The sequence below is a fragment of the Babylonia areolata genome, chromosome 6, assembly GCF_041734735.1.
Source record: "Babylonia areolata isolate BAREFJ2019XMU chromosome 6, ASM4173473v1, whole genome shotgun sequence".
NCBI classification, from domain to species: Eukaryota; Metazoa; Mollusca; class Gastropoda; order Neogastropoda; family Buccinidae; genus Babylonia; species Babylonia areolata.
Genome location: NC_134881.1, coordinates 52,063,000 through 52,089,022, shown reverse-complemented (window position 1 = coordinate 52,089,022; position 26,023 = coordinate 52,063,000). Strand labels below are relative to the sequence as shown.

Sequence of the window (26,023 nt, the reverse complement as noted above, 5' to 3'; positions counted from 1 at the left end):
CTGGCTACTTTTGTTATGAAGTGTGTGAGTTCATTCAGCGTGTGAGAGGCCTGTCTACTTTTGTTATGAAGTGTGTGAGTTAATTCAGCGTGTGAGAGGCCTGGCTACTTTTGTTATGAAGTGTGTGAGTTAAGTCAGTGTTTGAGAGGTCTGTCTACTTTTGTTATGAAGTGTGTGAGTTAATTCAGCGTGGGAGAGGTCTGTCTACTTTTGTTATGAAGTGTGTGAGTTAATTCAGCGTACAAGAGGCCTGTCTACTTTTGTTATGAAGTGTGTGAGTTAATTCAGCGTGGGAGAGGCCTGGCTACTTTTGTTATGAAGTGTGTGAGTTAATTCAGCGTGGGAGAGGCCTGTCTACCTTTGTTATGAAGTGTGTGAGTTAATTCAGCGTGTGAGAGGCCTGTCTACCTTTGTTATGAAGTGTGTGAGTTAATTCAGCGTGGGAGAGGCCTGGCTACTTTTGTTATGAAGTGTGTGAGTTAATTCAGCGTGGGAGAGGCCTGGCTACTTTTGTTATGAAGTGTGTGAGCGGTATGTAGTCATGGAAAAGACGGGGATGGGTCAAAAGTTCGAAAAGATACGATAGCGATAGCGTAAGCACTTTGGATATTAGCAGAAGACGGATTCCACAAGGGTAAGACTGGCACAAACCAGCACAACGGTTTGCTTGTTTGTTTGTTTGATAGATCTACATAAAAAACAAAAACAAAACAAAAAAAAACCACGATTTTTGATGGTTACCAAACAATACGTTTAGGATCAACTTATGCAGTTCATATCGTCTGTGTTGGTTGCTAATACGAAAGACAAGAGAGGCAAGGCCTTCAAGACTCACTTGTGATACACTTTAAAAAAAAAAAAATCCAAGCTTTTCATGTATTGAGTATAATTTCAAAATGTAATGTTTAAGATGAGAAAGATCAGTTCAAAGCAAAATAAGTCCCCTGGCATTAATTACAGAGTAATTTCCCTTTTTTACTCCCTGCACCAAAACGTTTGCAAATAAATAAAACTTCCATGCTTAGCAAAAGAAGTTCCTGTTTGAACAAAAAATGATAATAATGACTGCTCTTGTTGTTGGGTCAGAATATCAGATCAAAATGCCAAGTTTAGAGAATACAAAAAATATAAATATAACAGTAAATGCAGTTTGCATATAATTAGGCTTCATTTTTTTTATTTTGTTGTGCCCATCCCATAGGTGCAATATTGTTTAAAACAAGATGACTGGAAAGAACTAAATTTTTCCTATTTTTATGCCTAATTTGGTGTCAACTGACAAAGTATTTGCAGAGAAAATGTCAATGTTAAAGTTTACCACTGACACACACACACACAGACAACCGAACACTGGGTTAAAACATAGACTCACTTTGTTTACACAAGTGAGTCAAAAATAACTCTGAAAAGGAAATCATCGAAAATCGGTTTTTGTAAGGAGCGTTCTTTCCGATTTATCGAAGCCGAGAAAGAAGATGAAGACAAGGACAGTTTGAAATGTTTATCCACATCTGTAAATATGATCGTACTATAACGAGATCCCGACCAGTGTACGGGACTTTCCACGTCATCTTCCGGCGTCGTCGACCATAAAACCAGTAATTGAAAGGGAAATCATACACCAATGACGCGAGTAAATTTTTGAAAAAAAAAGAATAGCTATGGGCAATAACAACTGTTTTGATGAATACATTCGTTTTGCTGTCGTAATGTGCCTTTCAAATAACAACTGTTTTGAGAGAATGTTCTTATTACTTTTGTCATCTATGTTTCAACCATGCGCAAACGTTGTTCTTTGTCTTCTTGGGAAGAGAGAGAGAGAGAGAGAGAGAGAGAGAGAGAGAGAGAGAGAGAGAGAGCAAACAGATAGTGACATGAAGTTGTGAGAGAAAGAGGGAAGGGGATAGAGACAAGAAAGGCAGACTGAGAGACTGAGGTAGACAGACAGAGAGGCAGACTGAGAGACTGAGGTAGACAGACAGAGAGGCAGATTAGAGAGACTGAGGTAGACAGACAGAGAGGCAGACTGAGAGACTGAGGTAGACAGACAGAGAGGCAGACTGAGAGACTGAGGTAGACAGACAGAGAGGCAGATTAGAGAGACAGATGTAGACAGACAGAGAGGCAGATTAGAGAGACAGAGGTAGACAGACAGAGAGGCAGATTAGAGAGACTGAGGTAGACAGACAGAGAGGCAGATTAGAGAGACAGATGTAGACAGACAGAGAGGCAGATTAGAGAGACAGAGGTAGACAGACAGAGAGGCAGATTAGAGAGACAGAGAGAGACAGAGGTAGACAGACAAAGAGGCAGATTAGAGAGACAGAGAGAGACAGAGGTAGACAGACAAAGAGGCAGATTAGAGAGACAGAGAGAGACAGAGGTAGACAGACAGAGAGGCAGATTAGAGAGACAGAGAGAGACAGAGGTAGACAGACAAAGAGGCAGATTAGAGAGACAGAGAGAGACAGAGGTAGACAGACAGAGAGGCAGATTAGAGAGACAGAGAGAGACAGAGGTAGACAGACAAAGAGGCAGATTAGAGAGACATACGTAGACAGAGAGGCAGATTAGAGAGACAGAGAGAGACAGAGGTAGACAGACAGAGAGGCAGATTAGAGAGACATATGTAGACAGAGAGGCAGATTAGAGAGACAGATGTAGACAGACAGAGAGACAGATGTAGACAGACAGAGAGGCAGATTAGAGAGACATATGTAGTCAGACAGAGAGGCAGATTAGAGAGACAGATGTAGACAGACAGAGAGACAGATGTAGACAGACAGAGAGGCAGATTAGAGAGACATATGTAGACAGACAGAGAGACATATAGTCAGACAGAGAGGCAGATTAGAGAGACATGTAGTCAGACAGAGAGGCAGATTAGAGAGACAGAGGCAGTCAGATAGGAAGAGAACAAGATGAGACAGAGATATGAAAATTACAGGAGACAGTGGGACACGGAGAGGGGGTGGGGGGAGGAGAGAAAAAAAGAGAGAGAGACAGAGAAAGAAAGAGAAAGAGAGAGGGACAGAGAGAGAGCAGGAAGAACCAGTAGAAGTGCACTTAAACCCGAAGTAAATGTCTGATGACGCCCATGAGATCGACACGCAACCCAACCCCCCTCACCCACCCTCTCTCTCTCTCTCTGTCTCTCATAGAGAAAAAGAGAGAAGAACACAGAGAGAGAGAGAGCATGCGCGCCCGTGTGAGTGTGTGAGTGCGTGCGTGCGTGCGCGCGCGTGTGTGTGTGTGTGTGCGTGTGTGCGTGCGTGCGTGCGTGCGCGCGTGTGTCTGTCTGTGTGTATGTGTGTCTTGTGTCTGCATGCACAACTGCCTGTACACAAGGGGAACAGCAATAAAAACAAACAAACAACAAAAATTCTCGTTTCCATTTAGTATGTTGAAGTATTTATAGTCTGTCTTCCTTACTATCCTAAATGCTTGTCAGGGACACTAACGGTTATGTTCTATGTTTGATGAGTGAAAGAGAAAGCTTGTGTGTGTGTGTGTGTGTGTGTGTGTGTGTGTGTGTGTTCACGTGTGCACGGGCGTGCTTGCGGGCGTGTGTGTGCGTGTGTGTGTGTGTGTGCACGGGTGTGCGTGCGTGTGTGTGTGTGTGCACGGGTGTGCGTGCGTGTGTGTGTGTGTGTCTGTATGGGCGTGCGTGTATGTGTGTGTGTGTGTGTGTGTGTGTGTGTGTGTGTGTGTGTGTGTGTGTGTATACGGGCGCGCGTGTTTGTGTGAGTGTGTGTGAGCGCGCGCGTGTGTGTGTGTGTGTTGAAATCTGTGGTTTGGCTGAAATCATGCATTACCGCACGTACGCGATTCATCTTCTGACATTTTTCGATCAAAGTCGATCAAGAATAAAACGACGAAAGGGTAAAGGGTTTCTTTCTTTTTTTGGGGGGGGGGGGGGCAGAAATGGGGGTGCGAGGGGGGACGGGGGGGGGGAGGGGGTTCTTTCTTCCCGAACTTGGAAGTAGAAAAGAAGGGAAAATCGAAAACACTTCAGGTATGTTCAAAGACTTCCCGACACAAACTTCCCTCTCTGGAAAAAAAGCTGCGCTCCCCTCCCTCTCCCCCCTCCCCCCACCGCAGCCCCCCCCCCCCCCCCCCTGACCCCCTCATCCCCCTCCCTGTCCGCGCCCTACCCACACACCCCCTCCCCCGCCTCCTGCACCCTCACCCCTCCCAATCCTCTCTTTAAAGGAAAGTCTACCGGGAGAGTTATTTCTCAGACTTTTTATACGCGCCGTTAAAGTTTTTCAGGAGGCCCGCTTGCTGAAGAGAGGTTGAAAGTGCATGATGGTTGGTCCAAGGTGGGCCGGGGCTGGGCTATAAACATATATTATCTCACGAGGAATGGCTCCAACTTTCAAGTCGGCACGGGCAGTCGTCCGTCAGAAGAAGCCTTCCTGGTGCCAGCCAGTCCCGGGGCCGGACCCGGACAAATAAAACGGATCCCCGGGGGCTTGTTTGTTTTGAGCAGCGGCTGGGGGGGGCGGGGGGGGGGGGGGGGGGGGGGGGGGGGGGGGGGGCAGGGCAGGCATCGACCGTGGATCGTGTCCTGCGCCCTGCTCGGACCTGTTTTGGGGATGGAGACATTGGTTTATTTTGGTTTCGGTGTTTTTGTTTTTCCCCTCTCTCTCTCTCTCTCTCTGTCTCTCTCCGGCAGTGAAGTGAAGGATCATTAAGGGTTACAGACAGTTCGATTCTGTGTTTGATGAGTGAAAGAGGAAGCGTGTGTGTGTGTGTGTGTGTGTGTGTGTGTGTGTGTACGGGCGTGCGTGAGGGTGAGAGGGTAGTGGGGGCTGAGTGCCAGAAGGGAGGCCGGGGGCAACGGTGGGAGATTAGGGGGGTGGGGGGGGGGCAGGGGTGAAGTGGGGGGGGGGGAGAAGAAGTGCTAGGTAACATAGAGGCAGACAGACGAACGGACGGATGACAAGACAAATACACACGTCTTCACACGCACAGACACAAACACGCACGAACAAGCGCGCGCACACACACACACACACACACACATCACGATTGTAAAAAAATAATAATAAAAAAATATTTTAAAAAAACACCCAAAAAACAAAAAATATCTGGACTCTCATGCAAGACGCGGATGGGCGACGATACGACCAGAATAATTTGTCAACACAAGCACCCACCTCCCCCCTTCTTTCCCTTACCCTTCCGACCTCAATCCATCCCATCCCCCCACCACCTCCTCCCCCAAATCACCCCCTCCCCTCCCTCTTCTCCACCAATCACCCCCCCCCCCCCCCCTCCCCTCCATCACTCTCCTGTCCTGTCTCTTCAGACCCACCACCCTCTCCCCCCCCCTCCCTCCATCACTCTCCTGTCCTGTCTCTTCAGACCCACCACCCTCTCCCCCCCCCTCCCTCCATCACTCTCCTGTCCTGTCTCTTCAGACCCACCACCCTCTCCCCCCCCCTCCCTCCATCACTCTCCTGTCCTGTCTCTTCAGACCCACCACCCACTCCCCCCTCCCTCCATCACTCCCCTGTCCTGTATCTTCAGACCCACCACCCTCTCCTCCCCCCTCCCTCCATCACTCTCCTGTCCTGTCTCTTCAGACCCACCACCCTCTCCCCCCCCTCCCCTCCATCACTCTCCTGTCCTGTCTCTTCAGACCCACCACCCTCTCCCCCCTCTCCCTCCATCACTCTCCTGTCCTGTCTCTTCAGATCCACCCCCCTCTCCCCCCTCTCCCTCCATCACTCTCCTGTCATGTCTTCAGACCCACCACCCTCTCCCCCCTCCCTCCATCACTCTCCTGTCCTGTCTCTTCAGATCCACCACCCTCTCCCCCCCCCCCCCTCCCCTCCATCACTCTCCTGTCCTGTCTCTTCAGATCCACCCCCATCTCCCCCCCCTCTCCCTCCATCACTCTCCTGTCATGTCTTCAGATCCACCACCCTCTCCCCCCCCTCCCCTCCATCACTCTCCTGTCCTGTCTCTTCAGACCCACCACCCTCTCCCCTCCCTCCATCACTCTCCTGTCCTGTCTCTTCAGACCCACCACCCTCCCCCCCCCCTCTCCCTCCATCACTCTCCTGTCCTGTCTCTTCAGACCCACCACCCTCTCCCCCCCCCTCCCCTCCATCACTCTCCTGTCCTGTCTCTTCAGATCCACCACCCTCTCCCCCCCTCCCTCCATCACTCTCCTGTCCTGTCTCTTCAGATCCACCACCCTCTCCTCCCCCCTCCCCTCCATCACTCTCCTGTCCTGTCTCTTCAGATCCACCACCCTCTCCCCCCCTCCCCTCCATCACTCTCCTGTCATGTCTTCAGATCCACCACCCTCTCCCCCCCCTCCCCTCCATCACTCTCCTGTCCTGTCTTCAGATCCACTTCAGACCCACCACCCTCCCCCCCCTCCCTCCATCACTCTCCTGTCCTGTCTCTTCAGACCCACCACCCTCTCCCCCCTCTCCCTCCATCACTCTCCTGTCCTGTCTCTTCAGATCCACCCCCCTCTCCCCCCTCTCCCTCCATCACTCTCCTGTCCTGTCTCTTCAGACCCACCACCCTCTCCCCTCCCTCCCTCCATCACTCTCCTGTCCTGTCTCTTCAGACCCACCACCCTCCCCCCCTCCCCCTCCATCACTCTCCTGTCCTGTCTCTTCAGACCCACCACCCTCTCCCCCCCCTCCCCCTCCATCACTCTCCTGTCCTGTCTCTTCAGACCCACCACCCTCTCCCCTCCGTCCATCACTCTCCTGTCCTGTCTCTTCAGACCCACCACCCTCTCCCCCCCCCCCTCTCCCTCCATCACTCTCCTGTCCTGTCTCTTCAGACCCACCACCCTCTCCCCCCCCCTCTCCCTCCATCACTCTCCTGTCCTGTCTCTTCAGATCCACCACCCTCTCCCCCCTCCCTCCCCTCCATCACTCTCCTGTCCTGTCTCTTCAGACCCACCACCCTCTCCCCCCCCCTCTCCCTCCATCACTCCCCTGTCCTGTCTCTTCAGACCCACCACCCTCTCCCCCCTCCCTCCATCACTCTCCTGTCCTGTCTCTTCAGACCCACCACCCTCTCCCCCCCCTCTCCCTCCATCACTCCCCTGTCCTGTCTCTTCAGATCCACCACCCTCTCCCCCCTCCCTCCATCACTCTCCTGTCCTGTCTCTTCAGACCCACCACCCTCTCCCCCCCCTCTCCCTCCATCACTCCCCTGTCCTGTCTCTTCAGATCCACCACCCTCTCCCCCCCTCCCTCCATCACTCTCCTGTCCTGTCTCTTCAGACCCACCACCCTCTCCCCCCCCTCCCCCTCCATCACTCTCCTATCCTGTCTCTTCAGACCCACCACCCTCTCCCCCCTCTCCCTCCATCACTCTCCTGTCCTGTCTCTTCAGACCCACCACCCTCTCCCCCCCCCTCCCCCTCCATCACTCTCCTGTCCTGTCTCTTCAGACCCACCACCCTCCCCCCCCCACTCCTCCCTCCATCACTCTCCTGTCCTGTCTCTTCAGACCCACCACCCCACTCCCTTCGCCATGGCTACGTCGCCACCCCCATCTCTTCATGCAAAATAAAGTAGAGAGAGAGAGAGACGTCTCATGCACTCATAGCCTTATCAAATAACAATGTGTGTGTGTGTGTGTGTGTGTGTTTCCTTTTTTCAGAATCGAAAGTTTCAGATCACCTCTCTCCCCCTCTCTTGAATGCGTGCGTGCGTCTGTGCGTATGTGCGTGCGTGTGTGTGTGTGTGTGTGTGTGTGCGTGTGCGTGCGTGCGTGCGTGCGTAGGCGGGCGCGTTCGAAGTATGTGTGCTAACGAGGCGCATACCAGTTTTGACGTATGGTGATGACGATGATGATGATGATGCTAACGACATAAACGTGCGCGATAATAATAACGCCACGCTTCTTCAACAGCCCACTTTTTTTTTTTTTAAGTGCAGAGAAATTCCAGACCTGAAACACAGTCGGAAAAAACATCAACAAGATGGGCACTGGCACCCACACCCAACACTGCCTTTAAAATAGAACAGCAGAGCACGTTGCACTGCACGGAGGATACGCACAAGCACGTGCGCTCGCTAACTCTTCTACGCACAGTCCAAAGTACAGTCGAAGAAGAAAACAACAATACCAAAAAGCAACGGAATAATGAGTTTAAAAATACAATCCAACACATACAAACTGAACATCGCTGATTTGGTTGGATTGATGATGAGATACTTTAAAGGCGGTTATTGTAAAGTGAAAAAAAAAAACAAAAAAAAGTCTTCAGTGTCGGCAGATTCATGGCGGGGGCTCTTGTTGAAGGGACATGGTGGCGGTCTCCACTCTGGGAGGGACGCTCAGTCAGTCTGGCTCCGCGACTAAGCCATTATTGTCGCTAGTAGGGGGCTTAGTAGGTGGTGTCCTGAGTACGTTAAGACGGGTAAAGGATGGGAGGGAGGGGAGGAAAGAGGGAGAAGGAGGGAAGGAAAGAGGGAGAGGGACGAAAAGAGGGAAGGAGGGGAGGAAAGAGGGCGGAAAGGAATGAGGGAGAGGGAGGGAAGGAAAGAGGGAGGGGGAGGGAAGGAAAGAGGAGAAGGAAAGAGGGAGGGGGAGGGAAGGAAAGAGGGAGGAAAGGAAAGAGGGAGGGAGAGGAAAGGAAAGAGGGAGGGAGAGGAAAGGAATGAGGGAGAGGGAGGAAAGAAATGAGGGAAGGAGTGAAGGAAAGAGGGAGGGAGAGGAAAGGAATGAGGGAGGGAGGGAAGGAAGGAAAGAGGGAGGGAGAGGGAAGGAATGAGGGAGAGGGAAGAAAGGAAAGAGGGAGGAAAGGAATGAGGGAGGCAGGGAAGGAAAGAGGGAAGGACAGAGGGAAAGAGGGAAGGAAAGAGGGAGGGAAGGAAAGAGGGAGGGAGGGAAGGAAAGAGGGAAGGAAAGAGGGAAGGAAAGACGGAGGGAGGGAAGGAATGAGGGAGAGGGACGGAAAGAGGGAAGGAGGGAAGGAAAGAGGGAAGGGGGGAGGAAAGAGGGAGAGGGAGGAAAGGAATGAGGGAGAGGGAGGGGAGGAAAGAGGGAAGGGGGGGAGGGAAGGAAAGAGGGAGAGGGAGGGAAGGAAAGAGGGAGAGGGAGGGAAGGAAAGACGGAAGGAAAGAGGGAGGGAAAGAAAGAGGGAGAGGGAGGGAAGGAAAGAGGGAGAGGGAGGGAAGGAAAGAGGGAAGGAAAGAGGGAGGGAGGGAAAGAAAGAGGGAGAGAAGGAAAGAGGGAGGGAGGGAAAGAAAGAGGGAGGGAAGGAAAGAGGGAGAGGGAGGGAAGGAAAGAGGGAAGGAAAGAGGGAGGGAGGGAAAGAAAGAGGGAGAGGGAGGGAAGGAAAGAGGGAGGGAGGGAAAGAAAGAGGGAGAGGGAGGGAAGGAAAGGGAGAGGGAGGGAAGGAAAGAGGGAAGGAAAGAGGGAGGGAGGGAAAGAAAGAGGGAGAGGGAGGGAAGGAAAGAGGGAGGGAGGGAAGGAAAGAGGGAGGGAGGGAAAGAAAGAGGGAGAGGGAGGGAAAGAAAGAGGGAGAGGGAGGGAAGAAATGAGGGAAGGAGGGAAGGAAAGAGGGAGGGAGGGAAAGAAAGAGGGAGAGGGAGGGAAGAAATGAGGGAAGGAGGGAAGGAAAGAGGGAGGGAAAGAGGGAGAGGGAGGGAAAGAAAGAGGGAGAGGGAGGGAAAGAAAGAGGGAGAGGGAGGGAAGGAAAGAGGGAAGGAGGGAAGGAAAGAGGGAAGGAGGGAAGGAAAGAGGGAGAGGGACGGAAGGAATGAGGGAGGGAGGGAGGGATTATCGTCACTGACAGTTCGTCCAGATAAAGGCCACAGCCTCTGTCTGAAAGGGGGGGAATTGGAAACAACGCAAAATACCAAAACAAAATACTCCATGTCCATCCTTTTTTTCTTCTTTTTTTCTCGTTTGTTGCGGTGTTTACAGACCCGTCTTCCTTACCCTGCCTGCTTGTCAGGAATATTACGGGGTTTGTTCGATTACAATGGCATGTGATCAACGTCAAAATATTAACACGAGAGTCAGAGAGGGAGAGGGAGAGGGAGGGGGGTGAGCGAGAGAGAGAGAGAGGGGGGGGGGTGATAGAGACAGGGGAAGGGAGGGAGGGAGAGGGAGAGAGATGGAGGGAGGGAGAAAGAGAGGGAGGGAGAGTAAGAGAGAGACACAGAGAAAGAGAGTGGGGAAGGGAGGGAGAGCGAGAGAGAGAATGAGAGACAGAGAGAGAGAGACAGAGAGAGATAGCGAGCACGTGAACTGTCTTTTTGCCCGTCTGTCATCTGAATCGGAGGAACAAAACATCCTCAAACAATCGCGATTCCATTTTGAATAATATTCTGGCTGGGTTTTTTGGCATTGCTTCCTTTTCTCACGGACACACACGTAGGCCAAATGTTATTCTGAAAGCAATGATCTTGTGCGGGTAAAATGAGTGGGGTTTGTTTGCTTTTGTTTGTTTGTTGTTGTTTTTTTTTAATTCTATTATCTATTCCTTTTTATTTTATTTCTTTGAAAGAATGTCTAACGGAAAGTAGAACAAAAAAAAAAGAAGTAATAATCGCAAGGGGTGGGTGGGGGAATAAACTACACAAAGAATGACAACAAAAACAAGTAAACAACAACAGCCAAAACAACAACAACAACAACAAAAACTCTCCAAACAACACAGATAACAAACATTGAGCATGGTTAACAAACCCCCAACAAAACACAAAGAAAGCAAGGTAAACAAACAGAGAGGGAACAGAAACACACACACACACACACACACACACACACACACACACACACACACACACAGTCGTCACTCGGATGCGGAGGGAGAGAGAAAGGAGACAGGGTATCGACAAGAGAGGGAGGAGCGGACTTGGAAGGAAAGGGAGTGGGAGGGAAGAAGAAGTGGAGAGAGAGAGGGGGGGGGGAGAGAGAGAGGGGGGGGGCCAAGACAAGACAAGACAAGACAAATTCTTTATTTCGAGGATAATAGATAAGCACCGGTGTGCTTTTTTTTTTTTTTTTTACATCCAGTCCCTGCCCTGAATAAGGTCTACACTACACAATATTTAATGAAAATGAAAGCATGGTGTTAGTAGAGATACACAACAGAGGAAAAAAAATATGCATAAATCAAAAAACAACAACCACCACACACACACACACACACACACACACAGACACAAACACACGAACACACACACACACACACACACACACACACACACACACACACATACAGGCACTACCATGGTGTTAGTAAAATGCACAGGGGAAAAAAATGAACAAAATCAAAGAAACAAACACACAACACACACCGCGGGGAGAGAGAGAGAGGAGGGGGGTGAGGGGGAGAAGAGAAAGAACGAGAGAGGGAGAGAGAGAGAGAGAGACAGAGATAGAGAGAGAGGGGGGGGAGATTCTTGAGAGACAGAGAAGGGCAGGGAGAGAGGGAGAGACACGCAGCACCGACACAGACAGAAACAGACAGAAAGCGAGAGGCACAGCAACAAAGGCAGACAGACAGACAGAAACAGACTAAGCGAGAGACAGCGCGACAGACAGACAGATAGACAGACAGAGTGAGAGAAAGAGCAACAGACAGCTACAGAAAGACAGATAAAGAGACAGAGCGACAGACAGAAACAAAGTGAGAGAGAGAGAGCGACAGACAGACAGACAGAACGACAGACACACAGGAAGACAGACAGACAGACAGACAGACAGACAGACACAGACAGACAGACAGAACGACAGACACACAGGAAGACAGACAGACAGACAGACACAGACAGACAGACACAGAAAGACAAGCAGACAGTTAGAGAGCATAAACGGTTTGAATCGAGACTGAAGCTGAAAAAAAAAAACCATCAACAGATGGGTGGAATGAGGAAGTGGGGTGGGGGTAAAGGGGGTGGGGGTGGGGGGAGGGGGGGTGAAGAGGAGGGGGGAGGGAGGAGAGGAGGCTTGAGGAGATTGAGTGGGGTACATCACCACTGACTGATGAACTTGACGAGTGCGTCTCTCTCTCTCTCTCTCTCTCTCTCTCTCCTCTCTCTCTGCCAGTGTCAAAAAATAGACACGACGCACCACAACAACACCCAAAGTCCAAACACAGACAGCCACTAGTTTACCTGGCGAAACCCCGACGATAAAGTGATATCTGTCAAGTACCATCACTAGTCAGTTAGTCCATCGCCAAGACCACTTTCCTCACAGCACAACAAACTACTGTTTACACGCTTGACATCTAAATCATTTCGTGTTTCTCTTTATCTAATTAACAAAAAAAAAAGTGGTGTACTTTCACAACACCAGTTTCAGTAGTTGTTTTTTTTATAAGGCGGTGTCAAAGCGTCTGGACTGATCCATGTGTGCAACACACTTTTCTGCTTGAAGCGGGAAAGAAGAAGAAGAAAAAGAAGGGGGAGGAGGAGGAAGAGGAGAGAAAGAAGAAGAAGAAGAAGTGGGAGGAGGAGGAGGAGAAGAAGAAGAAGGAGGAGGAGGAGAAGAAAAAGGAAAAGAAGAAGGGGGAGGAGGAGGAAAAGAAGAAGGGGGAGGAGGAGGAAAAGAAGAAGGGGGGAGGAGGAGGAGGAGGAGGAGGAGGAAAAGAAGAAGAAGAAGGGGGAGGAGGAGGAGAAGGAGGAGAAGAAGGAGGAGGAGAAGAAGGAGAAGGGGGAGGAGGAGAAGAGAGGAGGAGGAGGAGAAGGAAAAGAAGAAGAGGGGGGGAGGAGGAGGAGGAGGAGGAGAAGGAGGAGGAGGAGGAGAAGAAGGGGGAGGAGGAGGAAAAGAAGAAGGAGGAGGATTAAGAGGAGGAGAAGGAGAAGAAGAAGAAGGGGGAGGAGAAGAAGAAGAAGAAGGGTGAGGAGGAGAAGAAGAAGAAGAAGAAGAAGAAGAAAGGCAGACACTAACAAACGGATAACTGACGCACACACTGACTGACTGACCGACCTCAGAAACTGCATGCCCTTTTTTGTTTCAATCTGCACGCCAGCTACCACAGAACAGAACAGAATGCACACTTCAGCTCCACGAGAGTTACAAACCAAACCAACTCACTAACGAGCTTGACTATCAGGCAAGATTATCTACACGCTCCCAGTGCTGGCGATTGCCAAACAAAGGGTGATAACATCGCAGTTTTTTTACCGTGAGGTCAACAGTTCGTGAATGCGAAACCACCGTTTGGCTTCATAGCACGAGATCAATACAGGTCAATATACATGTAATTAGAAGCAAGATAAAAAAAAAAAACTGATCACCGGCATAGAAGTTCAGAAGCAGGCACGTGTAATTACTGTACGCACAAAGAAACGTTAACGAGCTGCGCCGATTCCAACAGAGACCAACAGTAACGAAATCGATGGACTTTCATGCAGTCAAAAGGACTGTGATCCATGCGCTTTGCGTTTCAAGTTATTGTACTGCGCTGTTCTGTAGTGTATTGTGCTTTGCAGACAGTTGTATTGTATAATCTTCAGCCTGTATTATACTGTACTGTACTATAGTCAATTGTATCATCTTCAGCCTGCATAATACTCTACTTGTAATGTAGTCAATTGTATAATCTTCAGCCTGCATAATACTCTACTTGTAATGTAGTCAATTGTATAATCTTCAGCCTGCATAATACTGTACTTGTAATGTAGTCAACTGTATAATCTTCAGCCTGCATTATACTGTACTTGTAATGTAGTCAACTGCATAATCATCAGCTTGTATTATACTGTACTGTAATGAAGTCGATTGTATCATCTTCAGTCTATGTTATACACACTACAGTGTAATAATGTCAGTTTCATTGTACAAACTTCAGTCAAATAGTTGACGCCGTATTAAATACACACTGCTACCGAAAACGAGGAACGTGTCGACAGTTCTTATATACATACGTCTTGTATATATATATGTATATAATATCTTATTGTTTACCTATCAAAGTGGATTCTTCAATAAATTTTCCCACACACAACACCAGTGTTGTTGCGACGGGCGCAATAGCCGAGTGGTTAAAGCGTTGGACTTTCAATCTGAGGGTCTCGGGTTCGAATCACGGTAACGGCGCCTGGTGGGTAAAGGGTGGAGATTTTTTCGATCTCCCAGGTCAACATATGTGCAGACCTGCTAGTGCCTGAACCCCCTTCGTGTGTATAAGCACGCAGAAGATCAAATACGCACGTTAAAGATCCTGTAACCCATGTCAGTGATCGGTGGGTTATGGAGACACGAAAATACCCAGCATGCATGAACCACGACAGAGTCATCGACAAGTCGATGTTGGTCGTGTAACGGAAAGAAGAAGAAGAAGTGTTGCCATAGTTTCCTCTACATTCACTAGCAGCACTGGGAGAAAGCTGGAGAAAAGGGTGAGGATCTCTCGGGATCTCTTGGTTTGTCGTTTCACTTAAAAAGACAAGGAACCAGACCTTGTGCTCAAGTGAAAGACAAAACCCGGCGCACTCTTCCCCCAAACACCACCTGCTGAGTATGCCGGATCATCAAACTACAGAATGAGATCAGATACAAAAGTTCACTGTACTTATATATATATTTTTTTTTAATTATGACTCTGCTTGGTGCTTGATGCTTATGCACAGCGTTAAGAATGGGCGGTGTGATTGTATTAAAAAAAAAAAATAAAAAAATAAAAAAAAACCATCTGAAAACAACCTTGTTCCCCGGACCCAGTGGCATTGCTTGGTTCTAACATTTTGACAGTTACACGTGAAATAAATGCCTACGTTGAACCCAACTACGCCATTGGTCAGTTCCATACCACACACAGTTAGTATATAGCGGGTTACGACCATACTGGGAGGCTCTTCCGTCCGAGCAATCCAACTGGCTGTGGCGTGATGAGTTTGTGAGGGTCCATGTGACGGTGTTCACTGCTGGCACAGCGAGGAGTAATTTCTGTTATGTCTTTGTTTTTGTTTTGTTTTTGTTTTGGGGGTCTCTCTCTCTCTCTCTCTCTCTCTCATTATAGATAATAATAATAATAATAATGGTATTTATATAGCGCTGAATCTTGTGCAGAGACAAATCAAAGCGCTTTCGCACCAGTCATTCACACGCATGCATAACTCTAAAACTGTAGAAAGTAAAGACAAGGAAGAGGCAGGCAAGGGAGGCTATTTTGGGAAGAGGAGGGTTTTAAGGCCAGACTTGAAAGAGCTGAGTGTGGAGACTTGACGAAGCGAAAGAGGAAGTTCATTCCAATCGCAAGGTCCAGAGACAGAGAAAGAACGGCGGCCAACAGTCGAGTGTTTGAATCTGGGTATGCGTAAACAGAGTGGATCCGAAGCCGATAGTAGTGAGCGAGATGGAGTGTAGAGGTGAAGGCAGCCGCAGAGATAGGAAGGGGCAGTTTTGTGAATACATTGGTTTTCTATTCATATATCCATAAAAATCATTCCAGAAAAAAATCTTTCCCTCCCCCCCCCCCCCCCCCCCACACACACGGAAACACGTGCCAGAATACACTCACGCAACTGAACTTTGGAAACCACCCACCCACCCATGACACCCTCCAGAAAAGACATCCCTGCAACACGCACTCAGGCACGTACACACGCACTCAGGCACGTACACACGCACGAATGCACGGATACTCGCTAGCATCCCACCACACACACACACATGGCAAACCGCTTCTCCACAATAAAGCATGCATTTAAACCAGATCATACCAAGACCAGCACTAATAATAATAATAATAATAATAATAATAAGACGAAGAATACTAACAACAACCAACCACCAGCACCCCACACACAACCACACCTACCCCCCAATGCCCCCTGACTCACTTGACAGACTGGTGCAGACTGACCAGCCAGGCCAGGGACTGCTCCCGCAGAGAGCTGCTTCCAGGCCCCACCTCCCCCCCAGGGCCCCCAACAGGACCCCCGCCGCCGACGTCCAACGACTGGCAGCGGATCTGGGCCTTTGCCTTGTGCAGGGAGCGCTCGTCCAGCGAGGCTTTGCGAGGGCTCTCCGGGGGCTTGGTGATGTAGCCCGCGTCCATGGACGACGACCGCTGCTGCTTCATGACCGGCACGGCCAGCGTCACCACGTCCGTGTACAGGAGGTCGGTCCGGCTCGACCCCTTGCTGCCGCTGCCGCTGCGCTGAGGGGAGGCTGAGGCGGAGTGAAGCGTCTCGATGATCTCTACAGTGGCCGCCTCCTCCACCAGGCTGCTGCCTTCGTCAGAGTCGCTCGACAAGGAGCTGCCTTCCAGGTCCTCATCTTCCTCCTCCTCTTCCTCCGAGTCGTCGTCGTCGTCGTTGTCGTCTTCGGGGCTGCTGCCGTCGTCCGGGGAGGAGGAGGAGGGGGAGGAGTTGTTGCACGTGTCGCCCAGGTAGAAGAGCGCGTTCTTCTTCTTCTTCCTCCTCCTCCTTCTCCGCGCCTTCCCCTTCTCCTCCTCCTCCTTCCTCCTCTCCTGTTCCAGCGCCTCCAGGTGCACGCAGTGCATGCAGATCTTGGGGATGTCCAGGGAAGCCCGCCGCGCCTGGTACTTGCTGGGCGGCTTGAGGCTGAGGTTGTTGTTGTTGGGGCCGCTCTCCTTGTCCGACAGGTTGTCGTCCGACGAGACAACGGGGCTCCAGGCCGTGTCGAACGAGTGCGACCTGTGGCTGCTGCCGCCGCCTCGGCCTCCTCCCTGGCCCTTGTGGGGGGGCACCTGCAGGAAGTCCACGCTCACCTCCCGCAGGCTGCTCGAGTCGAAGCTGGACGAGCGGCCCCGGTTCTCCAGGGGCACGTGCAGGGACGCGCCCCGCACCACGACGTCCACGGAGGAGTCCATGGAGGTGGATCGCTTCTGGCGGGGCAGCTTGGGCAGGCACAGCTTGGGGATCTCGAAGGACGGGGAGCGGGAGCGGGACTTCTTGAAGATGTTCATGGTGACTTGATCCGATAAATCGTCTTAGTTCATCACAGCCATGACCCTGACCCACCTATGCGGCCGTTACACGTACAGATAATTGTTTGAACCAAGAGAACTCCGCACCTTGAGAATCTCGAAGGACGGGGAGCAGAATTTCTTGAAGATGTTCATGGCGACTTGATCCAATCAAGTCAGTCGTAGTTCATCATAGCCATGACCCTGACTGTCACACGCACACATAACTGTTTGTCTGAACAAGAGAACTCCGCACCTTGGGAATCTCAAACGATGGAGATGAACGGGATTTCTCGAAGATGTTCATGGTGACGTGATGCTCCTTCACGACTGGGACACTGGAGGAGGAGGAGGAGGAGGGGGAGGAGAAGGAGGGGGGAAAGAGGAGGAGGAGGAGGAGGAGGAACAACCGTCAACGGGGTGTAGGAACAGTGGACAGTATCTCTCACGGCTGACCACAAGAGAGGTAGTTGACCTCACCACCATGGCAACCCCACTCACTCACTGTCCCCGCGTTGTCTCTGGCATTCAAATGATAAAAACTGATCCTTTCGTCCTCCGCACAGTGTGTGCTGCTGATCAACCCGTCCAGTTAAAACTCATCACAGCATGGTCCTGCCCACCTCAGCGGCCATCACATGTACACTGAGCGATGTTTGTCTCAACTAGGAGAACACTCCCCGCAGGTTACACAACTGCACACGCTAAAGAGAGAAAACCGCAGTGGAGGTGCTCCAGAACTTCTGCGAGAGACAAGGGTGGTTACAAGAAAGACAGTTCGTTCACTGTCGCCTTGATTCATTTCCGTCAACTCCATTGGGTGGTGGTGGTGGTGGGGGGGGGGGTGCTTGCTCGCTGGGGTATGAGGTTGTCCCCCCCCCGTCCCCCTCCCACACACACTTATTCTCCCCTTTGTGTGTGTGTGTGTGTGTGTGTGTGTGTGTGTTGTGTGTGTGTGCACGTGCATCTATCCGGGCGAAAGTCTTACGAATACAACAAGACGGTTCGGCTTCCGGGTTTAAAAAGAGAGAAATTAATGCATCACAAAACGAAAATATAACACAATACAGAGATAAACAAAACAATAAACACGTATAGAAATAAATGAAGCTAAAAACAAAAAAACAAAACCAAACAAATAAACAAAACAGGAAAGCAATACTACAAACAAAGAAGAAGAAAAAAAAACAAAGCAGCTCTCTTCTTCCAAAGCGAGTACTAAAACTTGACAGTCAAGGACTAAAAAACCTGTACTAGAAACTTACACCAGAAGGCGTCCCACCTTTTCTCCTTCAACCCGGAAAACGGAAAACATCAAACACCTCCCCCACCCCCCACACCCATTCCCCCTCACCACACACACACACACACACACACACACACACACACACACACCTCACCTGCAAGAAAGAAAACCAACACAGCAAAACACGCATCTTATTCTGATTGCAGCCTTTGCCGATGACACCAAGGGAACCAAGCAAGTCATTAATTAACGCCAACATTCACTCACAGGTCACAGCGAAACGATGAGAAACAAAACTAACAGAAATAAATAAATAAATAAAAAGTGGAGGGAAGGAAAAGAAAAGACCGCCTGAAAACGTTGCCATCAGATAAGAGCAAACCACATCAAAAAAATTAGTTCACAAAGTCGGGCGAGGGGTAGGGCGGGCGGGGGGGGGGGGGGGGGGCCGGGGTTAGTATATCTTGGAATATAGTTCCTAACTTTGCACAGAAACTTTCACATTTTCAACCATGATACTGTCTGAACATAACAGATAACCGAGATAGTAGTAAAAAAAAACCGTACGTACGGCTTCCGGGGAGGAGAAAAAACAAACAAACATGAATTAAAAAAAGAAAAGAAAAGAAAAAAAAAAGGAAAGAAGAAAGTTGCAGCTCGGCACAGAAACGGTCCAGCCAAGTCACACACTTTGATGTCGGACAGATCGCGGGGTTGAGACAAGAAGCAAAGACAGCGCAGCACTGGCGGAACGAGCGGACAGAAGCTGGACCAAGTTGGGAAGGGGAAGAACCAAAAGGACACCCCCCACACCCCTCACCCCCTCTGTGTGTGCTCGTCACAGTCGAGCCTGTCAACGTCAGGGGGCTGGCACACAACACTCGTCCGTCCGTCCCACCCACCACCACCACCACCACCAGCCACAGCATCAGCACCAACACCAGACTACTTCTCCCCACCAATACAAGTCTTGGCCTTCAGTTTGCCAGCCGGGCGACACAGCGCGTATCAGTGGAGCATCACAGTGCGGCCTGCCGCCCCCTCTCCCCCCCACCCCCTCCCTCCTCCTCCTAGACGCCGGTCTGCCTGCTTGGTCCAAACACTGCCGCTGTCCTGCCCACCCCGATCCCCACCACCCCCCCCACACACACCCAAGTCACCCGTTTTCCGTTGCCTTCTCCCCCCTACCCCCACCCTACCCCAAACCTCCCGCCGCCACCCGCCTTTTCACAACTGCTGCTGCAGCACTCTCACACACAGTGCCAGTCGAGGTAAGGCAGCTGGTTTTTCAAGAGCCGAGGAGATACACCTGTGTGGACGTAGGGCACTGCAGCTTTCTTTCTTTCCCTCTCAATCTTCTCTCTGGTCATGTTTTCCTTCTGGCGAAACCGCGAACATTAATTTTCTTTTCTTTCTTTCGTCCTCTCATTCGGTCTCCTGAAGCAGACGCAGAGCCCTGACCATTGCATGCACACACATCGGGGCCGTAGTGTCTGTGTTTCCTGCTTGCCTCCCTCTCTCTCTCTCTGCCTCTCCCTCCCTCCCTCTCTCTCTCTGCCTCTCCCTCTCTCTCTCTCTCTCTGTTGTCACTTTAGTGCCGTCAGCTTGGTCTCTGTGAGAGCGGCGTCAGTGCGGGCTGTGTCTGTGTCTGTGAACTGACAGACCGTCGTCAATGCGGACTGTGTGTGTGTCTGTCAACTGACAGACCGTCGTCAGTGCGGGCTGTGTCTGTGTCTGTGAACTGACAGACCGTCGTCAATGCGGACTGTGTGTGTGTCTGTCAACTGACAGACTGTCGGCAAAATCTCCCATCACCCGCGTAATCCCACACTCCACTCTCTCTCTCTCTCTGAGAAAGTAAACTCGCACACACACACACACACACACACACACACTGATTGGCTCTCTGGTCATCCCTGAATGATGAACATGTGCGCCGAGTGAAACAAACTGTTGATGTTTTTTCCTCCCATACCCTCTCTCTCTCTCTCTCTCTCTCTCTCTCTCTCTCTCTTTCATCGTCAAAACAAACCAGGTAGAAGAATATCAGTGAAGATAACAAAAACTTTGGTCGATGTCAGCCAAGAGTGTTGAGTGAAACAAACTGTTGTTTACCCTCCCATTCGCTCTCTCATAGCAAGCAGCTTGGTTCTCTCCTCGTCTAAACAAACCAGGTGGAAGGAGGTCAGCACTGGAGAGAGAAACTTTGGCCGATGTCATGCGAGAGAGTGTTGAACAAAGTGAACTGAAGCGACTAGTGACTCCGTACGTCTACCATCTGGCCACGGGAGAAGAGAAACATCGATTTTTGTCACACACCCACCCCCCCTTTCCCTCCCACACCATTCCTCCTCCCCCCCCCCTCCAACCCCTAAGCTACGAAGGCGGGTTGAATGAGGCGTATAGTGCAAGCTGTTGCCGCCGTAGTTTCAACGTCATCGTCGTCAGCAGCAACAACAACACGCCCACTTTTTCTCTCTCGTCGCTGCTGTGAAACTTCTTCGTTCGTTAGTCGTTCACTTGGTTGATATCTTTACTTAGTTCACTTTTCTTTTCTTTTTTCTTTTTTTTTTTCTTTTTTTTAATATGCACAGGGTTATTCTCCATGCAGAGTTCGTGCAATTAGGAGCAAACGAACCCTCCACAAAAGTGTTTGAATCATAGTGAAATGGTACCTAAAAAAAATAATAAATAAATAAAATAAAATAAAAGGAAGAGAGAGAGAGGAAAAAAGAAAGAAACTTAAAGAAAGAAACTTGAAGAAAGAAAGAACACGAGTATACTGACCTTAAAGAAGTGTGTTATACTGTAACTGTGATCAACGTTTTCATACAGTGGACTTTTTTTTCGGGGATGGAGTGGGGGAGATGGAATGGGGGGGCGGGGGGGGGGGGGGGTAGCAAACCGTATTTTTTTCTATTCAGCTCTGGAATCCGTGGAAGAAACGCCAAGTCCCAGCACACACACACACACACACACATACACAGAGGCAGACCAGTGGTAAATCGTGACGTGTCCAGTGTGCTTGTTCAGCCGAACGGACGGATGACCACCATAAAAAACGACCCTGCGCGGCAAGGTGGACGGACAGGCCGGCAGCTAATCCCCACCACAGACACGCCTCAGCGACAGCCGACGGCAGCAACAACGACAACACTCAGCAGAAGCGGCAGCGTTGCTAGATGTCTTCTGTTTCGCGGAATCTTCAGTGAAGCTGTCCCGGTGACATGCCGAGTTGAATCCCACTTGTTGCAAACAGCGGGGCGGAGGCCAGGCGCGAAGTGGCCGTGACACGGAGGCCGTTTAGCTCTGTGTGTGTGTGTGTGTGTGTGTGTGTGATACCTCTTCCTCTGAGCAGCAGCCGCACAGCGCCGACACGAAACGCATCAGTTGGGGGAATCAGTTGTGAGGCGCGTGCAAGTCACTTCCGAGCGTTGGTGCAGCAACGTTCAACACACGTGATACAAGGTGGAAAACTGAAGGTGTATCCGTATACATCTAAAAAAAAAAAAAAAAACGGTTCAACTGTGAGCTGCGAATGCCGGCACGAGATCAGCGCAGTTTGGGTGAAACACGTGCAGCACTCGGCGTCACGCTGCAGCTCACTTTCCACAAAACACACACAGTTTAGTGACACACCAACTGCCAGAAGAGACTAACGCCCAACACACACACACACACACACACACACACACACACACACGGCAGGAAGACGAAGAAAGACTGCATGGAAGAGTTCTTCTTTCAAACACCACACCGCGGCCATTCAGTTGTCTCACACACCATGGCATCGCGTCTTGTCTTCCCACAAACCCTTACTCCGACACGACGACCAATCAGAAACCCTGTCTTCCCACGACACGACGACCAATCAGAAACCCTGTCTTCCCACAAACCCTTACTCCGACCCGACGACCAATCAGAAACCCTGTCTTCCCACAAACCCTCACTCCGACACGACGACCAATCAGAAACCCTGTCTTCGGCGACAGATGAAGGCACAGGAAGGCGGTTTGTCTGTTCACACCACCCCCTAATCGTCTGGCCAAAGCAAACAACGCGCGCTGCTCCGCTATCACGCAGTGACCACGATCAACAAACAACCATTGGCTGACCAGAGTGGAGTGAGAGACGAGGAGAGCCACAGAAACAGGTGTGGATGCGGACGTTAACACGTCACATCTCTGTGTATGTATGTATGTAACTGAAATCTGATTGAATGACACAAGAAACGAATGAAAAGGGCCCAAAATGGCAGCTGTCAGTCGGCTCTACCCAGGTAGGCAGACTGTTGTGCAAATGACTCCTTGTTTTGTAAAAAAAAAAAAAAAAAAAAAAGCGCTTTGAGCTTGATCTCCGACCCGAGGATAGGCGCTGTATAAGTACTAGTATCATCATCATCATCATCATCACCATCATCATCAAGACGAGCAGTGCTTCAGGACCAACTGACAACAGTCTTCACCACACTGACACTGCTGACAACAGTCTTCATCAACACTGCACTGCTGACAACAGTCTTCTTCATCAACACTGTCACTGCTGACAACAGTCTTCATCAACACTGCACTGCTGACAACAGTCTTCTTCACCACACTGACACTGCTGACAACAGTCATCATCAACACTGCACTGCTGACAACAGTCTTCTTCACCACACTGACACTGCTGACAACAGTCTTCTTCACCACACTGACACTGCTGACAACAGTCTTCTTCACCACACTGACACTGCTGACAACAGTCTTCTTCACCACACTGACACTGCTGACAACAGTCTTCTTCACCACACTGACACTGCTGACAACAGTCATCATCAACACTGCGCTGCTGACAACAGTCTTCATCATTAACACTGCACTGCTGACAACAGTCTTCTTCACCACACTGACACTGCTGACAACAGTCTTCTTCATCAACACTGCACTGCAGACAACAGTCTTCTTCATCAACACTGCACTGCTGACAACAGTCTTCTTCATCAACACTGCACTGCTGACAACAGTCTTCATCATTACTGCACTGCAGACAAACGTCTTCTTCATCACTGCACTGCTGACAACAGTCTTCATCAACACTGCACTGCTGACAACAGTCTTCTTCATCACTGCACTGCTGACAATGGTCTTCATCAAGCCAGAGAAATCACAGTCAACACTGCACTGCTTCTTCATCAACAGTGCACTGCTGACAACAGTCTTCATCAACACTGACACTGCTGACAACAGTCTTCATCAACACTGCACTGCTGACAACAGTCTTCATCAACACTGACACTGCTGACAACAGTCTTCATCAACACTGCACTGCTGACAAGTCTTCTTCATCAACACTGCACTGCTGACAGGTTTTCTTCATCAACACTGCACTGCTAACAACAGTCTTCATCAACACTGCTGACAACAGTCTTCATCAACACTGCACTGCTGGCAACAGTCTTCATCAACACTGCACTGCTGACAGGTTTTCTTCATCAACACTGCACTGCTAACAACAGTCTTCATCAACACTGCTGACAACAGTCTTCTTCATCAACACTGCTGACAACAGTCTTCATCAACACTGCACTGCTGACAACAGTCTTCTTCATCAACACTGCACTGCTGACAACAGTCTTCATCAACACTGCACTGCTGACAACAGTCTTCTTCATCAACACTGCACTGCTGACAACAGTCTTCATCAACACTGCACTGCTGACAACAGTCTTCATCAACACTGCACTGCTAGCAACAGTGTTCTTCATCAGCACTGCACTGCTGACAACAGTCTTCATCAACACTGCACTGCTGACAACAGTGTTCTTCATCAGCACTGCACTGCTGACAACAGTCTTCATCAACACTGCACTGCTAGCAACAGTGTTCTTCATCAGCACTGCACTGCTGACAACAGTCTTCATCAACACTGCACTGCTGACAACAGTGTTCTTCATCAGCACTGTACTGCTGACAACAGTCTTCATCAACACTGCACTGCTGACAACAGTCTTCTTCATCAACACTGCACTGCTGACAACAGTCTTCATCAACACTGCACTGCTGACAACAGTCTTCTTCATCAACACTGCACTGCTGACAACAGTCTTCATCAACACTGCACTGGTGACAACAGTCTACTTCATCAACACTGCACTGCTGACAACAGTCTTCTTCATCAACACTGCGCTGCTGACAACAGTCTTCATGAACACTGCACTGCTGACAACAGTCTTCTTCATCAACACTGTACTGCTGACAACAGTCTTCATTAACACTGCACTGCTGACAACAGTCTTCATCATCAACACTGCACTGCTGACAACAGTCTTCATCAACACTGCACTGCTGACAACAGTCTACTTCATCAACACTGCACTGCTGACAACAGTCTTCATCATCAACACTGCGCTGCTGACAACAGTCTTCATCAACACTGCACTGCTGACAACAGTCTTCATCATCAACACTGCACTGCAGACAACAGTCTTCATCATCAACACTGCACTGCTGACAACAGTCTTCATCAACACTGACACTGCTGACAACAGTCTTCATCAACACTGCACTGCTGACAGGTCTTCTTCATCAACACTGCACTGCTAACAACAGTCTTCATCAACACTGCTGACAACAGTCTTGATCAACACTGCACTGCTGACAACAGTCTTCATCAACACTGCACTGCTGACAGGTCTTCTTCATCAACACTGCACTGCTAACAACAGTCTTCATCAACACTGCTGACAACGGTCTTCTTCATCAACACTGCTGACAACAGTCTTCATCAACACTGCACTGCAGACAACAGTCTTCATCAACACTGCACTGCTGACAACAGTCTTCATCAACACTGCACTGCTGACAACAGTGTTCTTCATCAACACTGCACTGCTGACAACAGTCTTCATCAACACTGCACTGCTGACAACAGTCTTCATCAACACTGCACTGCTAGCAACAGTGTTCTTCATCAGCACTGCACTGCTGACAACAGTCTTCATCAACACTGCACTGCTGACAACAGTGTTCTTCATCAGCACTGCACTGCTGACAACAGTCTTCATCAACACTGCACTGCTAGCAACAGTGTTCTTCATCAGCACTGCACTGCTGACAACAGTCTTCATCAACACTGCACTGCTGACAACAGTGTTCTTCATCAGCACTGTACTGCTGACAACAGTCTTCATCAACACTGCACTGCTGACAACAGTCTTCTTCATCAACACTGCACTGCTGACAACAGTCTTCATCAACACTGCACTGCTGACAACAGTCTTCTTCATCAACACTGCACTGCTGACAACAGTCTTCATCAACACTGCGCTGCTGACAACAGTCTACTTCATCAACACTGCACTGCTGACAACAGTCTTCTTCATCAACACTGCGCTGCTGACAACAGTCTTCATCAACACTGCACTGCTGACAACAGTCTTCTTCATCAACACTGCACTGCTGACAACAGTCTTCATCAACACTGCACTGCTGACAACAGTCTTCATCATCAACACTGCACTGCTGACAACAGTCTTCATCAACACTGCACTGCTGACAACAGTCTTCTTCATCAACACTGCACTGCTGACAACAGTCTTCATCATCAACACTGCGCTGCTGACAACAGTCTTCATCAACACTGCACTGCTGACAACAGTCTTCTTCATCAACACTGCACTGCTGACAACAGTCTTCATCATCAACACTGCACTGCTGACAACAGTCTTCTTCATCACTGCACTGCAGACAACAGTCTTCATCAACTGCACTGCTGACAATGGTCTTCATCAAGCCAGAGAAATCACAGTCAACACTGCACTGCTTCTTCATCAACAGTGCACTGCTGACAACAGTCTTCTTCATCAACACTGACACTGCTGACAACAGTCTTCATCAACACTGCACTGCTGA

The 26,023-nt window shown here is 49.8% G+C and overlaps 1 protein-coding gene across 1 annotated transcript in view; it reads right to left on the bottom strand.

Annotated features, from left to right (window-relative positions):
* LOC143283556 (diacylglycerol kinase zeta-like) overlaps positions 1-17,616 on the bottom strand; it is a 259,646-nt gene extending 242,030 nt beyond the window's left edge. The window contains exon 1 of the mRNA XM_076589802.1: positions 15,795-17,616. Within this exon, the coding sequence (XP_076445917.1) occupies positions 15,795-16,885 (1,091 nt within the window). The 5' untranslated portion in view covers positions 16,886-17,616. The remainder of the gene's footprint in view (positions 1-15,794) is intronic.
* Between the last annotated feature and the right edge of the window lie 8,407 nt (positions 17,617-26,023).